The following is a 23,038-nucleotide window of genomic DNA, read 5'->3' as shown; positions in this document are numbered from 1 at the left end:
TTCTGCCGCTTAGCAGACCAATCCAAGTTCCATTTGCACATGGCACCATGCACAAATCACACCATGCACAGATGTCCCGTTTGTGCATGGTGTGATTTGTGCAAAAACCATGCACAAATCACACCCTTGGCCATACCCTACGAAACCCCGCCCCCTTCGATCAGCTGCTCTCCTTCTGGGTCCTCAGCCTAAGACAGACTCCAAGGAGGACAAGTTAAATCAAGTGGAGAGACATTTAACGCCCTCTAGAGGTGGTCAAAATTGGACTACAGCCCCCATGTTCCCCAATAATTGGCCTTGGGGGCTGGGGCTAGTGATAGGCAGGGACCCATCATCATTTGGATGGGCGCTCCAAAGGTCCCATAGCTCACCCTGATCATTGTTTTATTCGTTTAAACTATTTTTAAGCCGTCTTTCTCCTTAAAAAGGCGCCCAAGACGGCTTACGCAAACATGCACAGAAGGAACTGCGCTTGCGCACCGCCCTCGTCCTTCCTTATGTCGGATGAAGAACTCCGCCCGATCCTCCGCAAAAGAGTCTCTCCATCGTCGCGCACGTGCGCGACTCTCCCTGCGTATCTCTATGGCCCTCCTCCCGCTTTCCTTCCACGGCCCGCCCTTCAGAACGCGGCGTGTTTGTGGCGTCACTTCCGGCGCGGGCCTCCTTCCGCCTTTGCCGGCCGGGACCCGGAAGTGGCGGGTGGCTGAGGTGTCGGGATGGCCCCGCCGGCCGGCGAGCGGTCCGGGGAAGCCGCGAAGGGGAAGCGTGAGGTAACGGGAAGGGAGGCCGAGCGGGGGCCGGGAGTTCGGGGCGGGCTGCTTGCTCGGACGCCTGGGTTCCCCGGGGCGCCTTCACAGAGGAGGCGGCGGCTTCTGAGGCGACCACCCCACCTTCGGAGCTTCGGCTGCTCTCCGGCGGGGGGCGTCTTCCTTCCCACCTCCGGGAGCGATAAGGAGAGGCGGGAGGGAGGGAAGGAACGAGGGAGGCAAGGCTGCTGTTCCCTGGGCCTTCCCTGTGAGTAGGAGGAGGGAGGGAGGGAGGGAAGAAGTAACGTTTCCACAGTCCGGAAACGTTACTTTTGGGGTTGAGGGGGAACTACAGTTCTCAGAATGCCGGAGCCAAGCTTTTTGGAACACGCGGGCTTGTGGGGGTGTGTGTGTCTTGTGGAGTGAATGCAACTCCTAGAATTCCTCACCAATTCATATTTATGTGTGTGTATGTGTGTGTTTATGGGGAAGGGCCTGATGGGAGTTGTAGTCCAAAAGCATTCGGAGGCTGCCCTTGGCCTCCGCTGGGCTAGGAGCGCTTCTCCAACTGGGGGTCCCCAACTGGTATTCTTGGGCTGCCACTCCCTGAAGCTGTCACCACTCGTTTTGCTGGCCAGGATGGCTGGGAGTTGTAGTCCAAGAACCTCTGGGGAGCCCAGTTTGGGAACCGCTAGATTCTAAACGGGCCCCAAACAGTCGAGGCAGGTCTTGTCATCTTAAAATGCAGGAGCTCTTGTTTTATCCCAGCAGGCAGAAGTCACATAGGGACATGGTTGGGCTCTCATTCTGAGCTTACCACCTCCTGTCTGAACCAATGAGTCGTCTTAAGCCTGGGGTCTGCCGGTTTTATTATTATGTCCTTAAGTATAATGTAGGCTAGTAACTGGGTGTATATATACAATTTTTCTGAAAGGGTTTCAAGTTTAGCAAATGTATATTTTGATCATTGCTCTTATAAATAAAGCCTTCCCTCCCGCCCCTCTTCTTCCAATTTAGCTCCCATATAATATGGGTTCTTTAAGCTTGCTTTGCATGGAACTGTTAAGGAGTACATTGTGCATCAAGCAGCTGAAATATTCCTCCCAAAAATCATTATGTCTCCAAGGTAAGTATCCCTAACTTATTTTATATTGGGATGTTATAATCTGGGACACAAATGCCCAAAGTCGTTTAGACGGTTATTGTGGAAGTTCCAAAATCCCCAGTTCATGTAAGCTGCTTCTGTTGATTACTACCAAAACATTTGCCTCTCTGAAAATATTATGGTGGTAGCTCAGAAAGCCATACATTGAATCCATTGTAGTTTACATTGTATTATACATGGTAGTTTACATTCCATTATCTAAAGCCAGTCTGAGTAGCCAAAAGAAAAAAAGCTAGATAACCATCCAGAAATCCATCCAGATGTCATGGATGGACCAATATTTTTTTTAAACCTGCCGATTTATGAGTGTTGTCCACCCACACAACTGGTCTGTTATATCAGTGCAGTCCGTAATTAAATCAGCCAGGGTCTCAACAAACAAGGTATGCTGGCTCTCCCCCCCCCCCCGACAAACCATAGTAAAAAAATTAGGGTTTGCTGTTACAACTGATTCTTAGAAGAGGAAAAAATTAGAGTTCCTGGTGCAAAATTTAAAAAAGCATTTCAGGATGCTAGCAGGATGAGAGCAAAACACTCCCGAAGTGTTACGGATAAGAAGTGAGGTAAGATCCTGTTGTAATCTTATTCTGATTAAGTCCCTCCAGAGTACAACCAAACATTCTCATTTCTCCTGAATGGCTGCATATAAGCACACAACATACTGGTATACTGCCTTCAGTGGGACTAGCATATACTAGTGCTATCTGTTTGTGACTATAACACTATTTTTGACTGTGACAGTATACACCACTGTACTTTCTTCTGATAGGAATTTGCAGTTCATATGATTCCCTTCAAGAGGCACGATATACAGTATTATGGTGTGTTAGTTAGAGTTGTTTCTGAGTGGCCTTGAAGTCACTGCCTCAGTCTCTCTGACCTCACAGGATTGCTTTGTTGAGAAAAGATAGCACTATATTCTTTAGAAGACATGTGATGTATAAATCAGTTGTTTGCTAATAATTTTTGCTGTGTTTGTGTTATTTCTGTGCATGTTGGGTACGAGTGGGAGAATTCCTTTGTAATGTATGTAACTGCAGGATTTCTTTTTCAGTTCCTATTTGCACCATTGGTTAAGGGGAAGATACTTGTGCCTTGTGAATTTGTGGCATCTGGCTGATAGCAGAAGTTCTGGGTCTTCCTCTGTCTCCTTATCCTGATTAAACTGTCCCAAAATGGGTAGGTAAGTATCTGAATTATGTCTGGGTAAATGCAAAAGCTGTGCATCTCATGGGTATAAAGTCACCATCTGTTTGATGTTGTGTGTCTTCTGTTTGAAGTCTGATGGTTCCTTTGCTCCTTTTCTCAATGCTTGCAAAAGTAGGAAAATGAATGGCTCACTTTGCTACCCAGTTAATAGCTATGCACCGCTGCTATGTGGCTGTACAAGAATAGGTGGCAGAGAATATGTGAAAAAGGTGGTAAAATTAGACTACTGATTGTTTGAGAACAGAACAGATTGTATCACGAAGAAACGGCCCATGGTGAGGTGTAGCTGGAGTGTGGTGTGTAGTTCATTTTCTGAATTAAAATCAGCACGCAGTTCAGAAAATGGGTAAATGGAATTGGAAAATATGCCACTTATCTCTACACAGGTCACTGAATTTTAAATATTAACAAAGAGGATGCTATTTCTAATATAACATTTCCTGTCACAATTTTATATTTTTAATCATGGGCATACTTTTAGTCAATCAAAACTATTTTAATTGATTTATTCTAATTAATTGGCTAACTCTTCTATCCCTAATTACCTCAGTCATCCTTAAACAACCCTGTAAAATAGGTTACCATGATCATCCCTGAAGGTGCAGACCTGAGGCTTGAGGCTAAGAAGACCGTGACTTACATAGACCTAATGAGCTCATGTCTTGAGATTACATTTGAAATGGGAGTTTTCTGGCTCATAGCATGTCCTCTTAGGAATTACAGAGCAACAACTCTTGAACATGCCAGTGCTTTAAAAGGTAAAATTGGCAGAGCTTAAATATCAAAGCCCGGATTCATGGTTCTTTGTCATACCGCTTCTCCCACCCAAAAGTTCTTAGCCTTGCTGCTTTCATGTCCTGTCCGCCGGTTGGCAACTTCAGCTAGTGAGCTCCCTGAGTCTGTGCTGTACTTTTTTTACTGCCCCACTGAAATGTGGTGAGCAGCAGGAAGAAAAGCTGCTTGCCTGATTTAAAACAATGCCCCATTGGTCTGTTGGGCCCCCATACTTGTTGTTTTAAAGTAAAAAAAAAAAAAAAGCTTCCCACCTGCTCCTGTTCTTCATCCACTCCCTAAGCAACTTGTGCTCCTTGACTCCCAACATCTGGTTTTCTAATCAGCAATTTCTGTTCGGTGAAATATTTTAGGTAGTTAAAACAATGTAAAGTGGTGTCTACTTTGTAGGTATTTGTGGAAAAGCATATCGCAAGATAAGAGCAAATTTTAATATTTGGAATCTGAGAAGTGCAGAATCCTCCATTTGTAGAGTTTATCACCTGTCCAAATTGATGGTGAAATATTTTGTGGCTTAGAACATCTGGATTCCGGCAACAGTACCATTGGTAAAGTAATACTGTAGTGGGATCGCATTTCAGGCTATCTGATTTTTTTTCTTCCTTTTTTTTAACTTGCAGGATCAGTATCTCTTGCTTGTTTCCTGCTTCTTGGCACTTTAGCCTTTCACCCATTGGATGCCCTCGGGTATTGAACACCACATTACGGCAGATTATTGTCATTGGGCTACTGACTGCGGCATTTTTCTTGCTGTACTATTCTGTTCTGAAATATGGTTATCGGGACAAAAAACTGCACAGGTAAGAATAGCCCGAAGGGGGAAAAGAGTGCTCGTTCAAAGCTGAAAACAGTGACAAAAGTCCAATTTTACTTCCAGCTGGATTAGACCCTTTGAAATGAATGAGACGCATCAGTCCTCACTAGTGATGGGCGCAAAGCACCATTTGGTGAATTGCCGAACCAGTAGTTTGTCCCCATCTCTCATCCCCACTAATCTTAATCCCCATTGATTAGAAAATGATAATTAGCCCAACTTAAGTCATAGCTTGTTAAGTATACGCTTGAAATCTGCTTCTGCATTACTATAAATTCATTGAGCTTTGTAGTTTGATCTTATGTTTGCATATTGAATTGTCCTACTGTGTTCAGTCTAAATTGTTCCCCAGGCAATGCAACTGCTTTCTCTTCTAGATATCTTGCTCGAGTGACAGACACAGAGGCCACAGATACCAGCAACCCTAAACTGAATTACGGCATCATGGTGGACTGCGGGAGCAGTGGGTCTAGGATCTTTGTCTATTGGTGGCCAAGACATAACGGCAATCCTCATGATTTACTGGACATCAAACAAATGAGGGACAAAAACAGAAAACCGGTAGTCATGAAGATTAAACCAGGTATCAGAGAGAAGTGCTCTCTCTCACTCTCTCTCTCTCCCTCCCTCCCTCTCTCTCTCTCTCTCTCTCTCTCTCTCTCTCTCTCTCTCTCTCTCTCTCTCTCTCTCTTAAGACTTTACCACTAGGAGGCACAACAGTGATAGATTTTTAAAATGCAACATTTGTGTTAGAGGTGAGAAGCTTCTGGATTTCCAGACATTACTGGATTGCAGCTCCCATCATCTCTGACCATTGGACATGCTGGATGGTGCTGGCAGTAGTTAGAGAGATTCTTTGGTTCCCCACCTGTCTCCTGTTATTTAAAAAAAATCATATTTTGACAGATGGGCAGTGCACTTCTATTTGTAGTTTTTACTGTTTTTAACCAAGAAATTTGTTTGTTTATTAAGTGCTATCAAGTCATATCTGACCAATGGTGATCCTAATGAGATTTTCAAGATGTTTAAGAAATAGTTTTGTCAGTGCCATCTCCCAGTTAGGTCCCATGGCCAAGCAGGGATTTGAACCCAGGACTTCTGAGCTGTTATCCATCACTCTTATCCACTACACCACATTGACATCAAAGAGAAGTTTCTTACCTACTCAAAAATTATGATCACACAAGTTTTGGAAGTTATTACATACTTTAATTGAGGTAGTGTTTTGTCTTGTATTGTATTGTCATGTTGTAGAAGTGTTAAGGTCACCAGGAGACACTTTTCTCTCAGGCCCACCAGTTTCACAGGTATTTTGGTTGGTAGGTACACAGGAGAGAGGCCTTCTCTGTGGTTGTTCCTAGACTTTGGAACTCTCTCCCACAGGAGGCCAGGCTGGCCCCATCTTGGCTGTCCTTCTGCAAGCAGGCAAAGACCTTTTTCTTCAGGCAAGCTTCCCCTTAGTGACTGGCTGCCTGAGTGGGGCTTTTAAATGGATTATTGTGCCTTACTACTTTGAAAGTGTTTTTGGTGTTGCTTTTTTAAACTGTCTTTTAGTGTGGGATCGGCTTGATCCTTCTAAGTATTTGCATACTTATAGTTTTTAGTTTTAAATGTTGTCTTTTAATGACATAAGCCATCTTGGGTCCTTCTTAAGGAGAAAGCTGGGGTAAAACCATTTTAAATAATAATAATATCCACAATCATTTATCATATTGTGCTGGTTTTAACACTTTAAAATAACCAAACTCTTCCAAAAGAGAGAGAGAGAGAGAACATATGTTTAACTGACACACTTTGTGAGTTTATGTTTGCTTCTGTTTATTCCTTTCTCTCCAGGCATTTCAGAATTTGCTACCTCTCCTGAAAAAGTCAGTGATTATATTTTCCCACTTCTGAACTTTGCTGCAGAACATGTGCCCCGTGCAAAACACAAAGAAACACCTCTGTATATACTCTGTACGGCAGGAATGAGGATTTTGCCAGAGAGGTGACTTGAGTATCTTATTTCTACTGAGATTCAGTGTGAAGAATTGAATGCAAATGGTATATTTATTTACCTTTCAACTCTTTGGAATTTTGCAGCCAGCAAAAGGCAATATTGGAAGACCTGCTAACAGATATCCCGGTGCATTTCGATTTTCTCTTTTCAGACTCTCATGCGGAAGTTATTTCAGGAAAACAGGAAGGTAAGAAAACATTTGACAAGCTGAAACTATAATTGTGAGATTGATGGAGAGATTGTCCTAAATAACAGACAGATGGTACAAGGAAAGTAATACCAGACAATGTGATGGCCCCTAACCCCAAGAGGGAAGAGCATGGAAAAGGGATGCAATCCTCTCTAGGGTTCCTGCGTGGTTAGTTAATCCTCACTGTTTTGCACCCCCTACGTAGGGGACTGCAATTTGCACCTTATTTTGTTGTCAGTTATTTGAGGGAAGGGTGTGTTGCAGAGCTATATTTCCTCTGCTGCCCATTAGCTGCCTAGAGTGGTTGTATAGACCAGCTAGGCGGGATACAAATCAAATAAATAAATAAATAAAATATTATTGGATTTGTAATTTAGAGAAACTGAGCAAGGCCAGTAAGAATGAGTCTCTCCCCCCCCCCAAAAAAAAATACAGTTTATAGAAGAAGAGATAGGGTAAGGAGGGACTAATTCTGCAGGTAGTAGTGGCTAGTTAGTTAAAATCTATTTGGGACTGGAGCATGCTGAGGCTGAGATCCCTTGCCCATGCAAGATGCAAGTCGAAGCGCTCAGCATAAAGTAGCTGGAAAGAGCATATAGGGAGAGGATACTTTTAGGGGAACTGCCTAAACCTCAGATGTGTGCCATCAAATCTAGAGCTTATGTGAATGGTACAGAAAAGCTGTCAACCATCAGCTTGCATTACCTTTCTAAAATGATTCGCAACAAGTAATTAAACCGCATGAAACACACTTCTTGCAGCCAATTCATGTTCCTTCTTATAACATTATTTGATTCCTTGTTTTGCTCAGCTGCCCACTTTTAATATTCTGCATACATGCACGCATCCTTGTTTTTTGTCTTGTGCATATGTCTGTACATATGAAGGCTACCTGAGTCTTGACTACTAGTAATGCATTACACAGTAGTCTTGGCACATGCAGCTGTATGCACGATGGCATCATTCCTGCAGATGTTTATGTTGTATGAATGGATGGCAGGCGGCGGGTCTAATTGTGTGTCACTGTGTGGGAGGCTTGTAAATCCTGTCCCATTCATGCTATAATAGAATGCATGAGCTGTTTTGATTACAGAAGTATTTTCTTTCATTTTCATATTCAGAGGAAGTATTGTTTGAAATTTTTGCCGGGCAACTAGGTTGTAATATAATTGGGTTTCATTTTGCAGAATCTACCGCCCAGCAATATTAAAATACTTAGAATTATCCCATTAATTTTTATCTAGGAGTCTATGCGTGGATTGGCATCAACTTTGTCCTTGGAAGATTTGAGCATACAGAGGATGGTAAGTGCCTTAAGTTACACCTGGATAAAAAAATACTAGTAATGTTAAGTTTCAAGAAGTGTGTGTGGAACATGTAACAAGGTTTTCTTCCCCCCCCCTTTTTTTTTTCTTGTTACGACTGTAATTTAAGACCCGAGGTGTTTTTTTTTCTGGATCAGACCTAAAAATCAAGCATTTTTACTCTAATGGCATCCATCCAGGTATCTCTTGTCTGCTCAGAACAAGACATCAAAGGAGTGACTCCTCTATCCCCAAAATCTGGGTGCAGAAATACATTCCTGTTCGATATAGAGGCTCTCTTTTAGATGTCATGATTCAAAGATGTTGATATTCATACACTTTGGGGGTGGGGGCTGTTTGCTATCGCCATGTTTGCAAGCTGGTAATCTTTTAAGTGATACATACTACTTTTTTGTTGTTCTAATTCATTAGATAGTTCTCTTCTTTTGGACTGTTTGATAACACCTATAGTGGAAATGAATCATGTCTGCGTCTTGGCTGGCTTAACGTATAATGCTAAGCCGTGGTTTAGTATTTGGTACTATACTCCACGAAAGCTCATACTATAACAGTTTTGTTAATCTTTGGGGTAGGGCAGCAGTTTTATTATTAGCTAAATTTTAAATTTGGTAAACTGGGAAACACGCATTATGATGAAGGCGAGTTCAGTTTATGTATCCTGAGATGCCAATGAGATCGAAATTTCGTGACTGCTCTTGGGTAGACTAAACCACTGATCCACTGGGATTTACATAAGTTTTGATTTACCCTTCACCTTTGCCTAGTTGAGGCTAGTCATTGGTCTTGTACTTTGCTAGTATTGCAGGCCTGTCCTTGCTGCTTTGTGGCTGTCTGTGGCAACTCAGAGTTGGATGCTTCCAAGTATTCAAAAGGGTTCTCTTCTGCCTCTCAGCCATGCTGCCTTTCATTTCTTGCCTTTCAGAAGATGATGCTTTAGTGGAAGTCCATATACCTGGCAGTGAAAACAAGGAAGCCATTGTTCGCAAGCGGACTGTGGGTATACTTGACATGGGTGGTGTGTCAACTCAAATAGCGTACGAAGTCCCTAAAACTGTAAGCTTTGCCTCTTCACAGCAGGTTATTATCTGTACAACTTTTCTTCTTTTCCTTTTGTTTTTTTCCTTGTGTTTTAACCCATATCCATTGATTCTTTTTCTTTTGCGCATTATGAGTCCTGTGCTTCATTGTGTGAAACCTTCACTGCCGGGCAAGAGCGGAGGTTGAATGTGGATGTCCCACCAGCTGAGCAATCCAATATGTATATCTTTCATTTCATCAACTTGATCCAAATATTCCATGACATTTTTTTAAATTGTGGTATAGAATTTTCATTTCTCCTGATATTTAGCTTTCAGTTTGTGTTTTGCTAATTACATTGTGATCAAATTGTTCGGTGTTGCATAAATGGTCAATACTATGCAGGGTGCATATTACTTTATAATTGACTCATAAAAAGCTAGTCTTAAGTAGAGAAGTGGTTGTAATTCCTCAGTAGAAGTATGGCAAATGCAGTGTGAGCATAACATGGAATGATTCTGTGAAACATAGAACACCAAGTAATGATTGCATTTAACAGAAACCTTTCTAAGGCCCACGGAAATGAAGAGGGGGCTGATTTGGCTGTATATTGATTAATTCGATTCAACCTTTATAATGAGGCATGGGGAATATATGGCTCTCCAGATATTGAACTGTATCTCCCATGAATCTTAGACTCCGTAGCCAGTATTGAGGGGAGGAGGAGATGCACTCAAGCAACATCTGCATCACATTTTTCTGTTTTATAGGAAAATGAATTTGTGAAATAGCAAATGTTTCTTGCTCTGAATGGCCTTTTCTGAAATAATCCAGTATTTTTACAGATTTCATCAGCGGTTTCCTATGACTACATCCTTTTTTTTTTTTTTTTTTTTTTTTTTGACATTTTGTGCACCACTCTTGTCTTTAAGATCCAGCCCAAACATGGTGTTTTACCATCTGCTGGATAGCTCAATGGTTTAGGTCAGTGGTTCTTAACCTTTGTTACTCGGATGTTTTTGAACTGCAACTCCCAGAAACCCCAGCCAGCACAGTTGGTGGTGAAGGCTTCTGGGAGTTGCAGCCCAAAACTCCTGAGTAACCCAAGGTTAAGAACCAGTGGTTTAGGTATCTGGCTATGGAGCCAAAGGTTGGGAATTTGATTCCCCACTGTCCTTTCTTGAGAGGGGCTGGATGATGATCCATAGAGTCCCTTAGAGCTCTACAGTTCCAAGATTATGTTATATATCGTATATGGTAAGCACTAGGCATTATTTTCTCCCTTCAGCTGGTTTGGATTTTAGTCCCCAAAAGCCATGGTTTAGCTTTGCTGCTGGAGCATGCATGTAAGCAAACACTGGGCGGCATGCTTATTGTGCAAGTATAGACTTCTGGGTGACTAACTGAGGACAAAAGGAGATGTATAGATTAATTGGTAATAAATTAAAAGTGGGATGGTGGGCTTGTGAAAGAAAATTACTGGGATAAATATTGAGGCATGTTTAGTCGCCCCATGTCTGGCAGGTCAAAATCAGTTTTGTGAGTCATAAACTGCCTCTGCCAGGTCTGCCAGCAGGGTGTTTAGTGTTGTGGTGTTTCCTTTCACACTTCAGTATCATTCCTAAGAATTCTTCTAGAATCAGCCAGCTTGGATAGCTCAGTGAATTGGGTATCTGGCTTCAGAGCCAAGTGTTGGGAGTTTGATTGCCCGCTCTGTATCTCAGAAGGGCCAGCCTATGTAGCACTGGGCAAACAGCATATATCCAGGGTACCTTCAGAAGAAGGGACTGGTGAGCCACATGTGAATACCCTATACCTAGGAAATCCCAGAAAGGGTTACCAGAAGTCAGAATTGACCTGATGGCACTTAACTATTTATATTATAATTTGAGAGCTACAGAGCTGAATTTACTCCAGTCTTCAAACTTTTGAGATCTATAGGGAGCATTTGATTATACCTCCCGTTTGCTGACTTGTAGGAAGAGGTTGCCAAGAACCTGCTTGCTGAATTTAATTTGGGATGCGATGCTCACCAGACTGAACACGTGTACCGAGTCTACGTGGCAACTTTTCTTGGATTTGGTGGGAACGCTGCCCGACAGAGATACGTAGACAGCATATTCACCAATACAGTTTTTAGAAACAGGTAATATGCAATGACTGAATTGATTTGCTGTTCCAAATAATTGCCCTCCTTATTCAGTAATGCCTTATTAGCACTCGGGATGTGTTCCAATAAAATGGAGCACTCTGTGAATCAGTACTAAAAGGGGCAGCTTAACATTGCAGCTTATGGCAGAGTTTTTAGAGACCCAGTTGTTGTTCTGGTGGACAGGGCCCCAGATCTTCTGGAAGCCCAGTATCCTTCCTTTGGGTAGGCTGGGCCTCAGTCAAGCGCCACAAATTGGTATCATTGGAACCCTATAGAAGCAAATGGGATCATAAAATCATAGAATAATGGAGTTGAAAGGGGCCTCTGAGGCCATCAAGCCCAACCCCCTCTGCACAATGTAGGAATCTAAATTAAAGTATATCTGACAGATGATTATTTTCCCCTTCCATTGCAGTGATCATGTATCCCAGAGGTCTGGGGAAATGCTCTGTAATTAGTTTTTCAGAAGCTGTGAGGGCTTCAAGGGGAAAGAATGAAATTCCTGCAAGCCACTTTGGATGTAGGCCATGGTTACACAAATCACTATAACTCAAATTAGTTTTTGTATGGACGGTGGAGTTTGAGAAAACACACCTACTGTATATCACACATATATTTCAGAGAACTGAGGAGGTAAAATTTCTGCAGTTAAGATTGTGAGAAATTTCTGATGCAGCAAGATCTCAACCCCTGTCGTTGTGAGAGAGGAGCTCCCCATGCGACACAACCTTTAGACTGAATTTTTTAAAGTTATATTTATTTTGGAATAATATTGCTTAATCTTGCCTGCAGGCTTCTAGGCAAACAGACTGGCATGACTTCTGACAGCCCTTATCTAGACCCTTGCCTGCCTTTAGATGTTGAGGATGAGATCCAGCAGAATGGTCAGATGATGTATCTGCGAGGGACAGGGGACTTTAACTTGTGTCGTGACATTATCCAGCCTTTCATGAATAAGACAAATGAAACCCAGACCTCCCTCAATGGGGTTTATCAGCCTCCCGTGCACTTTGAGAACAGCGAGTTCTATGGCTTCTCTGAGTTCTATTACTGCACCGAGGATGTATTAAGGATGGGTGGAGATTATAATGCTACTAAATTCATCAAAGCTGCAAAGGTAATGGAGTTCTTTACTTTTGCATATCATAGTGTTAGAGTGCTAGGCTTGGGCCTAATGGTGCCCTTGTCCATGAAACTTGCCAGTAGGTTTACCCCATCTCATATAGTGGTTAAGAAGCTAAACTAGGTTGATGGCCTGGGTGGAAGAAGATCCTTGTATAGGAGTCTAGGTTCCTTGCAGAAAGAATGGGACAAAAATGTCATCAGACAAAGTTGCGTTGGTGGAGGGGAAAAAAGCAGACTCCAGTTGCTTGCTGTTAACTCAAAAAAACTCATTGGCTGGAATTCTGTTGCACCATTACTGAAAAGGCATTAACATTTGAAGGTGAGTTGCTTCAAGGTGTGAAATCTCCATAGACATTATCTGTTGCATGCTGAGTTGTTCAGCTTGGCACAACAGGATTTCAGCCACTGAATCGGCGGAATTTAGTTTGGACTTGCATTCTGCAGTTGATTAATTGGGTCTAGAAGATACTTTCTCCAGTCTGTAAAATAGGATTGTGGAAACACATGCAAACGTGCCTTTGCATTTTGTGTGCTTCTTTCTCAGGATTATTGTGCAACAAAGTGGCCTGTTCTGCGGGAACGTTTTGACCGTGGTCTTTATGCCTCTCATGCGGACCTTCATCGGTTAAAGTGAGTGGCACTCTTCTGAGATTGAATGTCCTTGGTTATCTTCAACCGAGTGAGAAGAAGCTTTACCCATGGATTTTCAGAAAACATTTGATCTTGTTGTTAGGATGCTCAGGTTTTCACAATTTGTTGAGAAAGAAATAGTAATAATCTGAAAACTGCAGAACTGGAAGGAATCCTCTGGATCTGTCCAGGAGGCACTGGAGGGGAATCAAACTTCCAACCTCCAGCTTTGCAGAGGTTCAACCAGTGAACTCTCTAGCAGTTCAAGGATGATGTAAATTTAATCATTAGACCCCTTTACCTATGGCGAACATTCTACAAATCATGTCCAAGAGTCCCAGATTATCATTGGCTGTTACTAGTTTTGGCAAAAGACACGACATTAGCAGCACAGTGTACCTGATATGTTGAAATTCTTCAATTTCTGTTTTAGTTTCATACACATACACACATGGGAAGTGCCACTTAAGAAAATGTGCAACATCTTCACCTGTCTCTCTCTCTCTGTGTCTGTGTGTCCGGTTTATTTGTTTGACATTCAGGCTCACAACCATGAGGCACTCCTTGCCATCAGAGATCTTAATAAACTCTTCCAAATAAGCACCAAATTGCTTTGGACTTAATCCAGATAATATCTGTGCAAGTCCTGGTAAAACAGTGGGAATCTGAATGTGCAATTAAGTGCTCCAGACCAGTGGAATTTAGTGTGTACTTAACTTCCTTTGAATTGCCTGTTGCGTCTTAAAGTTTTGTTGCTGTTCAAATAAAAAGCCCCATTTGGGCGACTTGTTATTTATGGTTTTTTTCCTCTGCAGGTATCAGTGCTTTAAATCAGCCTGGATGTATGAAGTATTCCATAGTGGCTTCTCTTTTCCTGTAAACTATGGCAATTTAAAAACTGCATTGCAAGTCTATGATAAAGAGGTGCAGTGGACACTCGGGGCCATCCTCTATCGCACACGATTTTTGCCTTTGAGGTACGACTTGGCTTTTCACCCCAGTAAGGATGACATTCAAAAATAGCTGGTCAGTAGCATCTACCTGCTGGTGGATAATTTCCTCCAGAAAGCTTTGCATCACTTATACTTCCTGAACTTTAAGTGGGCCTAGCAAAAGGCCCACCAAAAGATGGACATGGGGGCTGAAACTGAGTTAGCTGCAATTCCTGCCTCTTGCTTGCTTCTCTGTACCCGCATTTGTTTTTGAACCTTTGTTTCCAAACCTGTCAAGTTTGCCAATTTTTATTCTTTCACAGGGTTGTTGGGACATTATTTGTTTGTTTGTTTGTTTGTTGTTGTTGTTGTTGTTGTTGTTGTTGTTGTTGTTATTATTATTATTATTATTATTATTATTATTATTATTATTGCACTCCATGGTACTAGAGCACTCTCTGGGTGGTTTACAACATAATTATGTACTTGTGCCCCAGTAAGTTGAGTACTTATTTTACCAACGTTGGCAGGATAGAAGGCTGAACCAACCTCGACCTGGCTACCAGAATATGTCGGCATCAAACTCCGGTTATGAGCAGAGACTTGACTGCAGCACTCCAGTTTAACCACTGTACCATGGGGCGCAGTAAAGTGGAGGGAGGAGCAAGAACAAGAAGTGATACAGTGGACCCTCGACTTACAGAATTAATCTGTATTGGAACGGTGGCTGCAGGTCAAAAAGTTTGTAGGTCGAGGCTCCATTGACCTACAATGCATTGAAAACCGATTAATCTGTAACTGGCCGTTTTTGTTCCATTTTGTGTTTTTTTTTCCCCAGTGTAAGTCGATTCTCTGGCTGCAAGTCAAACCTAAATTTTGCAGACAGAGAAGTCTGTAACTCGAAAAGTCTGTAAGTGGATCCATCTGTAAGTGGAGGGTCCACTGTACCATCTTGAGCTCATTGAAGAAAAGGCAGGAACTAAATGTAGCAAATAAATAAATGGCTATCAGGAGACTAGAAAAAGAAAAAAAAATCCCAAGTAAAAAGCTTGCAGCTTCCCTGAGATAGGGAGGAGGAGAAAATGCGCGGACACACTTGCAAGCGTTGGCGAGTATAGGGCTACTCAGTTGATAACTTTGGGAGGTTCATCACCCCGTTGTTCCTCTCTTCACAGAGACATCCAGCAGGAGAACTTCCGAGGCAGCCACTCTCATTGGCGCAGCTTCTCCTTTGTTTACAATCATTATTTATTCTTTGCCTGCTTCTTCGTCGTCCTGCTCTCCATCCTCCTGTACCTGCTGCGGTTACGGCGAATCCACCGGCGAAGGCTGCACAGTGGCTCTTCCCCTTCCCTCTGGATCGAGGAGGGTCTCCCCCCACAGAAGATCCCGGGAGCCCTGTAGCGTGACCGAAGACCCACCACCGAAGACTTGCTCAAGAAAAAGCCATTGTTTTGCCTCAGGGTTCTTCTCTCGCCCCTAAGAACCGTTGCCGGAGCCTCTCTCTCTTACTGCAAGGGCCAGAATCACAAGAAAGAATACAAAAACCGCCTCTATAGAAGACTTGAGATATAATATTAAAAAAAAAGCAGGGTCAAGCTCAAGACTGGCTAGACTGGGGGACTATCAGCCAAAATTATTTTCAAACGGTTACCTTAAAAATACATGCACTTTGATGTGGGTGGAGTGGGTGTCGGGGAGGGGGGGGAAATGGGAGGGGAGCTATAGTGAAGACTTGATGCCAGTAAATGAATAAAGGGGAAAGTAGCAAACAGCTCCAGACACTTTTAGACCCAGTTCTTCTCTCGGCCTCTTTCTCAGAATTATGGTGGGTGTGAGCGTAAGCTAACAGACCATCTTGCTTCTAAGGTCCAGGGTGGCCAGCTCATGGCCCTCCAGGCATTCTTGAATTGCAACTGTCTTCAGGCCTAGCCAGCGTTGCCCATGATGAGGACAGATGGGAACTGTAGTCTCTAAACCATCCGGAGAGCCGATCATTCTTTGCTCTAGGAAAGGGGTTCCCCACCGTAGGTAACTCGGGTGTTCTTGGACTGCAGTTCCCAGAATTGCTCTCCTTCCTGCACACAAACCTGCCTCATTCATTGCAGCCCTTTTTAATGGCTAACTTTCCCCTTTTACCTCTAATGCTCAGACATCTCCCCCCCCAAACCATTCACAACTATCCCCCTCATTTGGTTCACTAGTCTTCCCGAGCTGAATCACAACTTGGTCTTCTGCATATGGAAGTTAAGAAATCTGAATAAAAGTCATCACCGAGCGTAAAACTTTTACTGGATTAAGTGCTACTGTGAGCAGAAAGCAAAAATCCCTTAAGTTCCGGAATTGCAGGTCTCAAGTCCCTAGATCCATTTAGTAGCTGCTTGGGGGTTAAATTTCCAAAATCCCCGAGACCTAATTTCTGATGACCCCCCCCCAACAAAGCGCAAAGGATGTTTTTATTATGGTTCAGTCATGCTGGTTGCAAAACACACTTTCCCTATAACAATGTAAGGTAAAGGTAAAGGTTCCCCTTGACAATTTTTTTTTTGTCCAGTCGTGTTCGACTAGGGGGCGGTGCTCATCCCCGTTTCCAAGCCATAGAGCCAGCGTTTTTGTCTGAAGACAATCTTCCATGGTCACATGGCCAGTGTGACTTAGACACGGAACGCTGTTACCTTCCCACCGAGGTGGTCCCTATTTATCTACTCGCATTTGCATGCTTTCGAACCGCTAGGTTGGCGGGAGCTGGGACAAGCGACGGGAGCTCACTCTGTCACGTGGATTCGATCTTACGACTGCTTGGTCTTCTGACCCTGCAGCAGAGGCTTCTGCGGTTTAGCCCGCAGCACCACCACGTCCCCATTAATAGATAATGCTATTGCATTTATTTAATTTCTGTCCTCCCTTTGGCCAAAACAATGGCGCTTAAGGTAGCTAATGCCAGTAAAGTTCCATTAAAATCAACACAATGAAAACCTATGGGAGTTGAAAACATTTAGAAACTAAGCAATATATTAACTCAGCAAATAAATGTTGCAAGCTTCGTGAGTCTTCCACAGAGTAAGTACACTTGACTGTAGCAGCTGCTGTGTTCTACCTTTTGCAAAGGGTGTCTACCAATATCCTGTTCAACTCCCCCCTCGCTTCCATCATGGCCTGGGTTCTCATCCAAGGTTGCCTATGTTCACAATGCGCTACCTGACCCCAACGGATTATCCAAACCTTTGTCTCTTTCGAATGCAACTTGTTATCTAGGCTTCAGAAATACAAACCAAAAGCAAATCACGTTGCGGTTTTACTAGTTATAACAACCTGACAAGCTTTTATCTGCTGTCAGGTTGACTTAGTCGTAAGCTCTTTCTAATCCAGAGCATTCTGCTGTGCAGCTCCATCTGGAGAGTGAAACATGACACTCTTGAGCAGCTTCTATATGACAGCTTCCGTCTCGATTCTTGGGCCTTGAGGATCATTTTTCTTCATCCCGAAAGGTCATGTTTATATGTTTGTATGGGCTTCTCTGCTTAACAAGCTTAGCTTTTCTTCTCTTGCCTTTCTTTTCTCCTGATGCATTAAAGAACAGCAAAGGCATGTAGGGAAGAATGCAGAGAAATGACCAAGGCGGTGGCCTCTGGCCTTGAGCAGTGACCTTGCCAGCTCAGTGAGTGACACAGGCCTCTTGCTTAGCACGGTTACTTGGACATATCCATCATCACTCCTGCTGCTGCTGCTGTGTTACAAAAACAGTATCTGCCTGATCATCGCAGAGCTATCTCTCAAACAGATCCAAGAGTGGGAGTGTTTTTAAGAGAAAAAAAGATCAAGTTGCTTCTGTTTGGTCTGGAATGTTACCCCTGTGGATGTGCAGAAAACAGTTTTTCCCGTATTTTTCTTCTCCAGCTCGGTGTCCGTTTGCTTTTAAGGTTGTTGGGACAAGAGGACTCGGTTAGTGAAGCCCTTTCAGAAAGGGCATAACAAAGAGGACAGCCATAAAGTCTTAATAAGCTTGATGACACATTTGATCTAGGGCATGTTGTCCTCGATGCTGCTTCATCTGGGCCATTGTTGCTACTTAATGATGCATGGACCTCAGCAAATGCCACGTATGCAGTAGTAATAATTCATACAGCCTCACTTTGGAGAAGTCTTTTTTGGGGGTGGATGGGGGAAGCATGCTATTCTGCAAGTTCCCAGTAGAACAAGTGGTAAATCAAAGCGGAGAAATGTCTGACCCTCCAGATGTTCTTGCATTAAAATTTGCATTACCCTGAGGCAGCATAGCTTCTGTTGGGAGATGATGGGAGTTGTGACCCAACACTAGTGAGAAGGGAACTCGTCCACCATCTCTGAGCGAAACGGAAACTGCATTTCGGCTTCCGGTATTTCTATTTTCAAAGAGTAAAACTGTGTTTTGTTGTGTGAGAGGGAATCCTTCTCTTACATAGGTTTGTCTTCTTTGGTTCATTGAATTTCCACCCAGCCTTTCTTCTGTGGAACTCAAAAGAGTGAATGCAGGATTTTTGCCTGCCTAGAAGAGGTCAGATTCAGACCCACCTCACTTCAATTAAGCTATTGCATCATGCGCTGCACAGCTGCACGGCTATCTAGGCTTATGAACTTTGCTTTTGGGTGTAAATGTGACGTAGGGTTTAGTAGAACAGAAGGAAATTGGAAACCTTCAAGTAAATCCAATGCAAGCAAACAAAGAAGTCCAAGCATTTGGTGAGTATATATATTTTAAGTGTTGTGATGAATAAAACAGCCCATGCATTTCTACTGGCAAATATATATATATATATATATTGTGGCCTGCTGAGGGACAATAAAATATCAGTGCCTACAATGATCTCAAACTGTTTCCAGCCTTCACTAAATAGTGGCCACTGGCCAATTCAGGAAACTCAGAAGCAGATGATCTGAATTTTTTTTTAGCCTCTGATGCATTTAATATTGCTGAGGAAGGCCTCAGAGCAGCCTACTGGCTGAAGCATATTGGCCATTTTTAATGAATAAAACATATCTTTTTTTACATCTTGAGATCCCATTTCTCCTTGCACACTGGCCTTCCTGAACACTGCGGCACGTGTTTTGGGTTTTGACTCCTAATAGCCTTGATAACAGGGTTGTCTGGCCCAGATGGAGGCCCCTGAGTTGTGGATGGATTACAAGAAGATACGCAAAGCACACTTGAAACGGAAAATAAAATTGGCATTTGTGATCAGTTCCATAATCAAGGAAGAGAAGTATTCTCACACCTTGGTGAGGAGTTGAAAGCTCATCCAGACTCAGCTGCTCCTTCATTACCCCTGCAGCTAGCCTGGGCAAAAACATATGATGAGGCCAACTGCAGAAATGTCTGAAGACAGGATGGTGTGACCTGGAGGGAGGATAATGGAAACCAGTCCACTGCCATGAATCCATTGCAAGGTGGGGGCTCTTCGACCCCAATGATTCATTTAGGCTCCACCTATATGTACCAATGGTATCTACCACCCAGAAGAGTGGCTTTTCCAAGCTACGTATCATGCCTGAGAGTTGAGATTGTGAAGGGGATGAAGGGCAGGCCCATGGCTTCCATGACTGTGTCCTCAAATGACTTTCTGTTTCTGACCACTCACCCCCACCCCAAAAGCACCCGTTGCTGGCCCATCTCCTGACAGACGTCTGGATGATTTCCGGGAAGCAGCATTGGAAAACCTGCGTGCCAGTGGCTTAACAAGAGCACCGACAGGAGAAAGGAAGGGAAAGTTTGGTGCAATTAGTAGTAGCTTATTGTGTGAAAGGGTTGTGGGCTGTGCTGTTGAAGGGAAGAAACTTGTAGACTTAGAATGCGCTCAGAGCCAACCTGTTTTAAGTGCATTCTTTTGCACCCAGCTCTGGCAGATGGATTTTGCTTTTTCCATTGTAAAAAAGCAAGCCAACCAACAACCAACCTCAAAAAAAAAAAAATTAACATTGCACAGGGCCTACTTTGCTTGATCCCATTTTGGTACAGGAAAAGAGAAAGGACTGGACATTGCCCTCCTTGGATGCAATCTGATCAGGGCTGATTCTCAAGACTTTTTGTCACCCGAGACCAAGAATGAGATGGCACCGTTGTGCCCGTTCCATGGGCAGACACTGACTAGGCTAGAAGCCAAGTCTGATTTGAACACCCGTGACTTTGAGTTCATGGAAGAGCACCTGGTTCTAGTTCTCCGATCGACCCCTGCACAGCTGAAATAACGTGCATAGCTCTAAAAAGAGGCCACATGGGAAAGCAGGACAGGGAAAGAAAGGTGTAACTGAAGAGGGATGTGGGTGGTGCTAAATGAACCAGAAAATTTGGAGGTAACATTCATCAAGCACCCCGGGTCATTAGAGCAGAGCAGAGTGTGCTGCTCATATACTGTCCCATAGTAATTAACACACTTTTTCGGTGGCTTATGATTTTAATTATACAAGGTACAGGACTGTGTGCCAGATTCTGTGCATCTTATACCTGCCAGGTGAAAATAGATGCACCAGGTGAAAAGTGTGAACTCCGTTCAGATTAGAGCCACTAGCACAGGGGGCTTCATTACATTTGGAGTTTGTAGTCATTTAGGTGGGAAAGGGTTTCCACCTAGCGGCCAAATGCATCTTCCAGTTAGTTATTTAGCTCTTTAGTGAGAAAGTAGAGCTTGGAATTTTTACCTTTTTTTTAAACAACAGCTGCTAGAATCCCCAGCCAACACAGTTTCTTCTCCAACTGACTAAAGGTGTTGAGCATCCAGAGGGTACGTTTCCCTGAACGTGTTTGTTCCCAAGCTCCAAATTAACACAACATTCCTGCTCTTGAACATAGGTTCTCAAACCTTCCCAAATTTAGAGAGAGAGAGAGATTGGGTGGGGGTCGTTTGATACAGTGGGGTTGTCTCAAAGCTTTGGCCCTCCAGATGTTTGCTAATTTGTTACTTATTTAAAACATTTCCACCCCGCCTTTCACCTTAAGAAGGGCCTGAGGTGGTTTACATCATTCAAAAAACTAATGACTGTACAAATAATATTGTTGGGATGGAACTCTCATTAGCCCTAGTCTCCGCAGGAGAAGCAAAGCAGGATTCTTATCACATCTGCTGGACATGGCTCTATGTAGCATTTAAGGAGAAGACCCCCCCCCATTAAATACGTGGGTGCAGCCCACTCCCTGACATCAGAGGAATGGTCACCCCTAATGTGACAGGAGGTGGTTTGCTCACCCAAAACTAGCTTCCCACCCCAGATAGGCTTCCTACGCTGTTACTCACTAGTCGCTCTCATTTATTTCAGGCAGGCTTACTTTAAAGAAATGAGTGTGGACTCGCAACCGATGAACCAAAGGATGCATCACAGATCACCTGTCGCCAGGTATAGCTCCCGACGGCTGCCCAACAATCGAGAAAGCCCATTTGCAAATCCTGTGGGGTGGGAAATGCTCCTGTTGTGCCATTCAGAGAAGTCCTTCTCCCTGTTCTGATGAGGGGTGATCAGATTATTGTAATGGGTGGCGTGGTCTCCCTGCTAGCGTTTTCTGAAAGAACTGGGCAAGGTTTCCCAGAAGATCTCTTTTTTGATCCTATTCACACAAGCCTAAATTGAGATGTCTGCTGGAGTGAATGTGGACTGAGTTTTGCCACTCCTGACTGTGCAAGATTTGAGATGGAAAAAGAGGTCGACAAAATAGGTATCTCCTAGGCTGTACATCCTCATATCTTTGTGACTGCACTCATGAAAGTGCATCATTCAATACTGGGCATAGAGTTTGCCATCCTAACTATTTCCAATGGCACTTCAAAACACCATTAAAAAAAATCTTGTCCTTATGTGAACAGAATAAATTTTAAGGTGCTCTCAAGTCCCTAGAGCCCAAGATGAGACTTGTCAGGCCTTTCCAAACTCAGAGGCAGGGCTTCAGAGCAGCGCCGAGATTTTCCTACCTCATCCATAACAACAGAACCATAACAGTAATAATAACACCAGCTTTAAGATCACAGTATGTTGTTTTCTTGGCGTAGAATCAATCAGGTTGGCACCGAATCTGGAAAACAAATGTGCATATTAGCACAAAGTGCGCAAAGCACCACCTATAACAATGTGTCGACGGAGGACAGTGTGTAAACGCAAAGGTCATTCCCTTCCTGGGTTAATTGCTTTGATGTCTCATTGTGTTGAGAATCTGAAGTCCGGCAATGTGTTGTTGCTCTTGTTTTGGCCCCTGTGTATTGTGTCTAGAAACATCCATGCTTTAACCAGTCCACACAGCTTCAGCCAAACTCAAAATCCACATCTTTCAGGTTATCTTGACAGAGAACACGGTACCCTTGCAGGTAATGCTTCAAAGCCATCCTTGCTTTCTTGCTGCGGCAAAGCCAGTCCATACCACTGTACAGAACTGCAGCGTTTAAGGCTACATCAACATCTTAAGATATATATATTTTAAACCCAACTGTCAGCCATCAGATATATCACATTACAACTTCCATTGTCCCCTAGCCACTGCAGCAGGATGAAGCAGGATAGTGGGCATTGTAGTCACAATACATTGCAGGGCAAGAGGCTGGGTGAAGCACTAAACCAACATTAATGAAGTATAGCAGCTGGTAATTAAGAATACAGAATGCACAGAATAAAGAAAGAGAATGCCTGTCAGCATATGATCGTTAAATTCTGGATAATTGGCCTCTGCAGTTGGTTGTAAAAATATGAAAGAGCTGAGAGACCCAGCAGAAATGTTTCTTTTTAAGAGAACTGGCAGACTTTTGCTTGAGTTCCCCAAATCCTCGGCTTCTTTTAAATCTGGCCATTGATTTGAGGATTTTTCAAATATATTATCTGAAAACATCCGCTCTTGGCCACCGGCAGCCAGAGGGCTACAAAATCACAGTCCTGGAAACGTTTCTCATAAAATTTCAGGAGGAATGTAGTGTTAGGAAGCAAAGGTTATG

The 23,038-nt window shown here is 43.3% G+C and overlaps 1 protein-coding gene across 5 annotated transcripts; it reads left to right on the top strand.

Moving 5' to 3' along the window:
* Positions 1-654: 654 nt before the first annotated feature.
* ENTPD4 (ectonucleoside triphosphate diphosphohydrolase 4) lies at positions 655-15,870 on the top strand. Of its 5 annotated transcripts, none has more exons than XM_072978812.2 (14): positions 655-770; positions 1,764-1,872; positions 2,966-3,090; positions 4,533-4,712; positions 5,104-5,309; positions 6,563-6,713; positions 6,809-6,912; positions 8,160-8,219; positions 9,163-9,317; positions 11,237-11,403; positions 12,202-12,526; positions 13,079-13,164; positions 13,980-14,141; positions 15,272-15,870. In XM_072978812.2, the coding sequence occupies exons 5-14, from the start codon at positions 5,171-5,173 to the stop codon at positions 15,498-15,500; spliced, it is 1,578 nt and encodes a 525-aa protein (XP_072834913.2). In that variant the 5' UTR covers positions 655-770; positions 1,764-1,872; positions 2,966-3,090; positions 4,533-4,712; positions 5,104-5,170; the 3' UTR covers positions 15,501-15,870. The 5 variants fall into 5 exon arrangements, with proteins under 5 accessions (XP_072834913.2, XP_078235797.1, XP_020636004.3 ...); XM_078379671.1 differs by having other exon boundaries at positions 2,966-3,094; positions 9,166-9,293; XM_020780345.3 differs by having other exon boundaries at positions 2,966-3,094; positions 9,166-9,317.
* Positions 15,871-23,038: the final 7,168 nt, after the last annotated feature.

The sequence above is a fragment of the Pogona vitticeps genome, chromosome 8 (assembly GCF_051106095.1).
Source record: "Pogona vitticeps strain Pit_001003342236 chromosome 8, PviZW2.1, whole genome shotgun sequence".
NCBI classification, from domain to species: Eukaryota; Metazoa; Chordata; class Lepidosauria; order Squamata; family Agamidae; genus Pogona; species Pogona vitticeps.
Note: the sequence above shows the minus strand (reverse complement) of the source record. Positions and strands in the feature narration are given on the sequence as shown.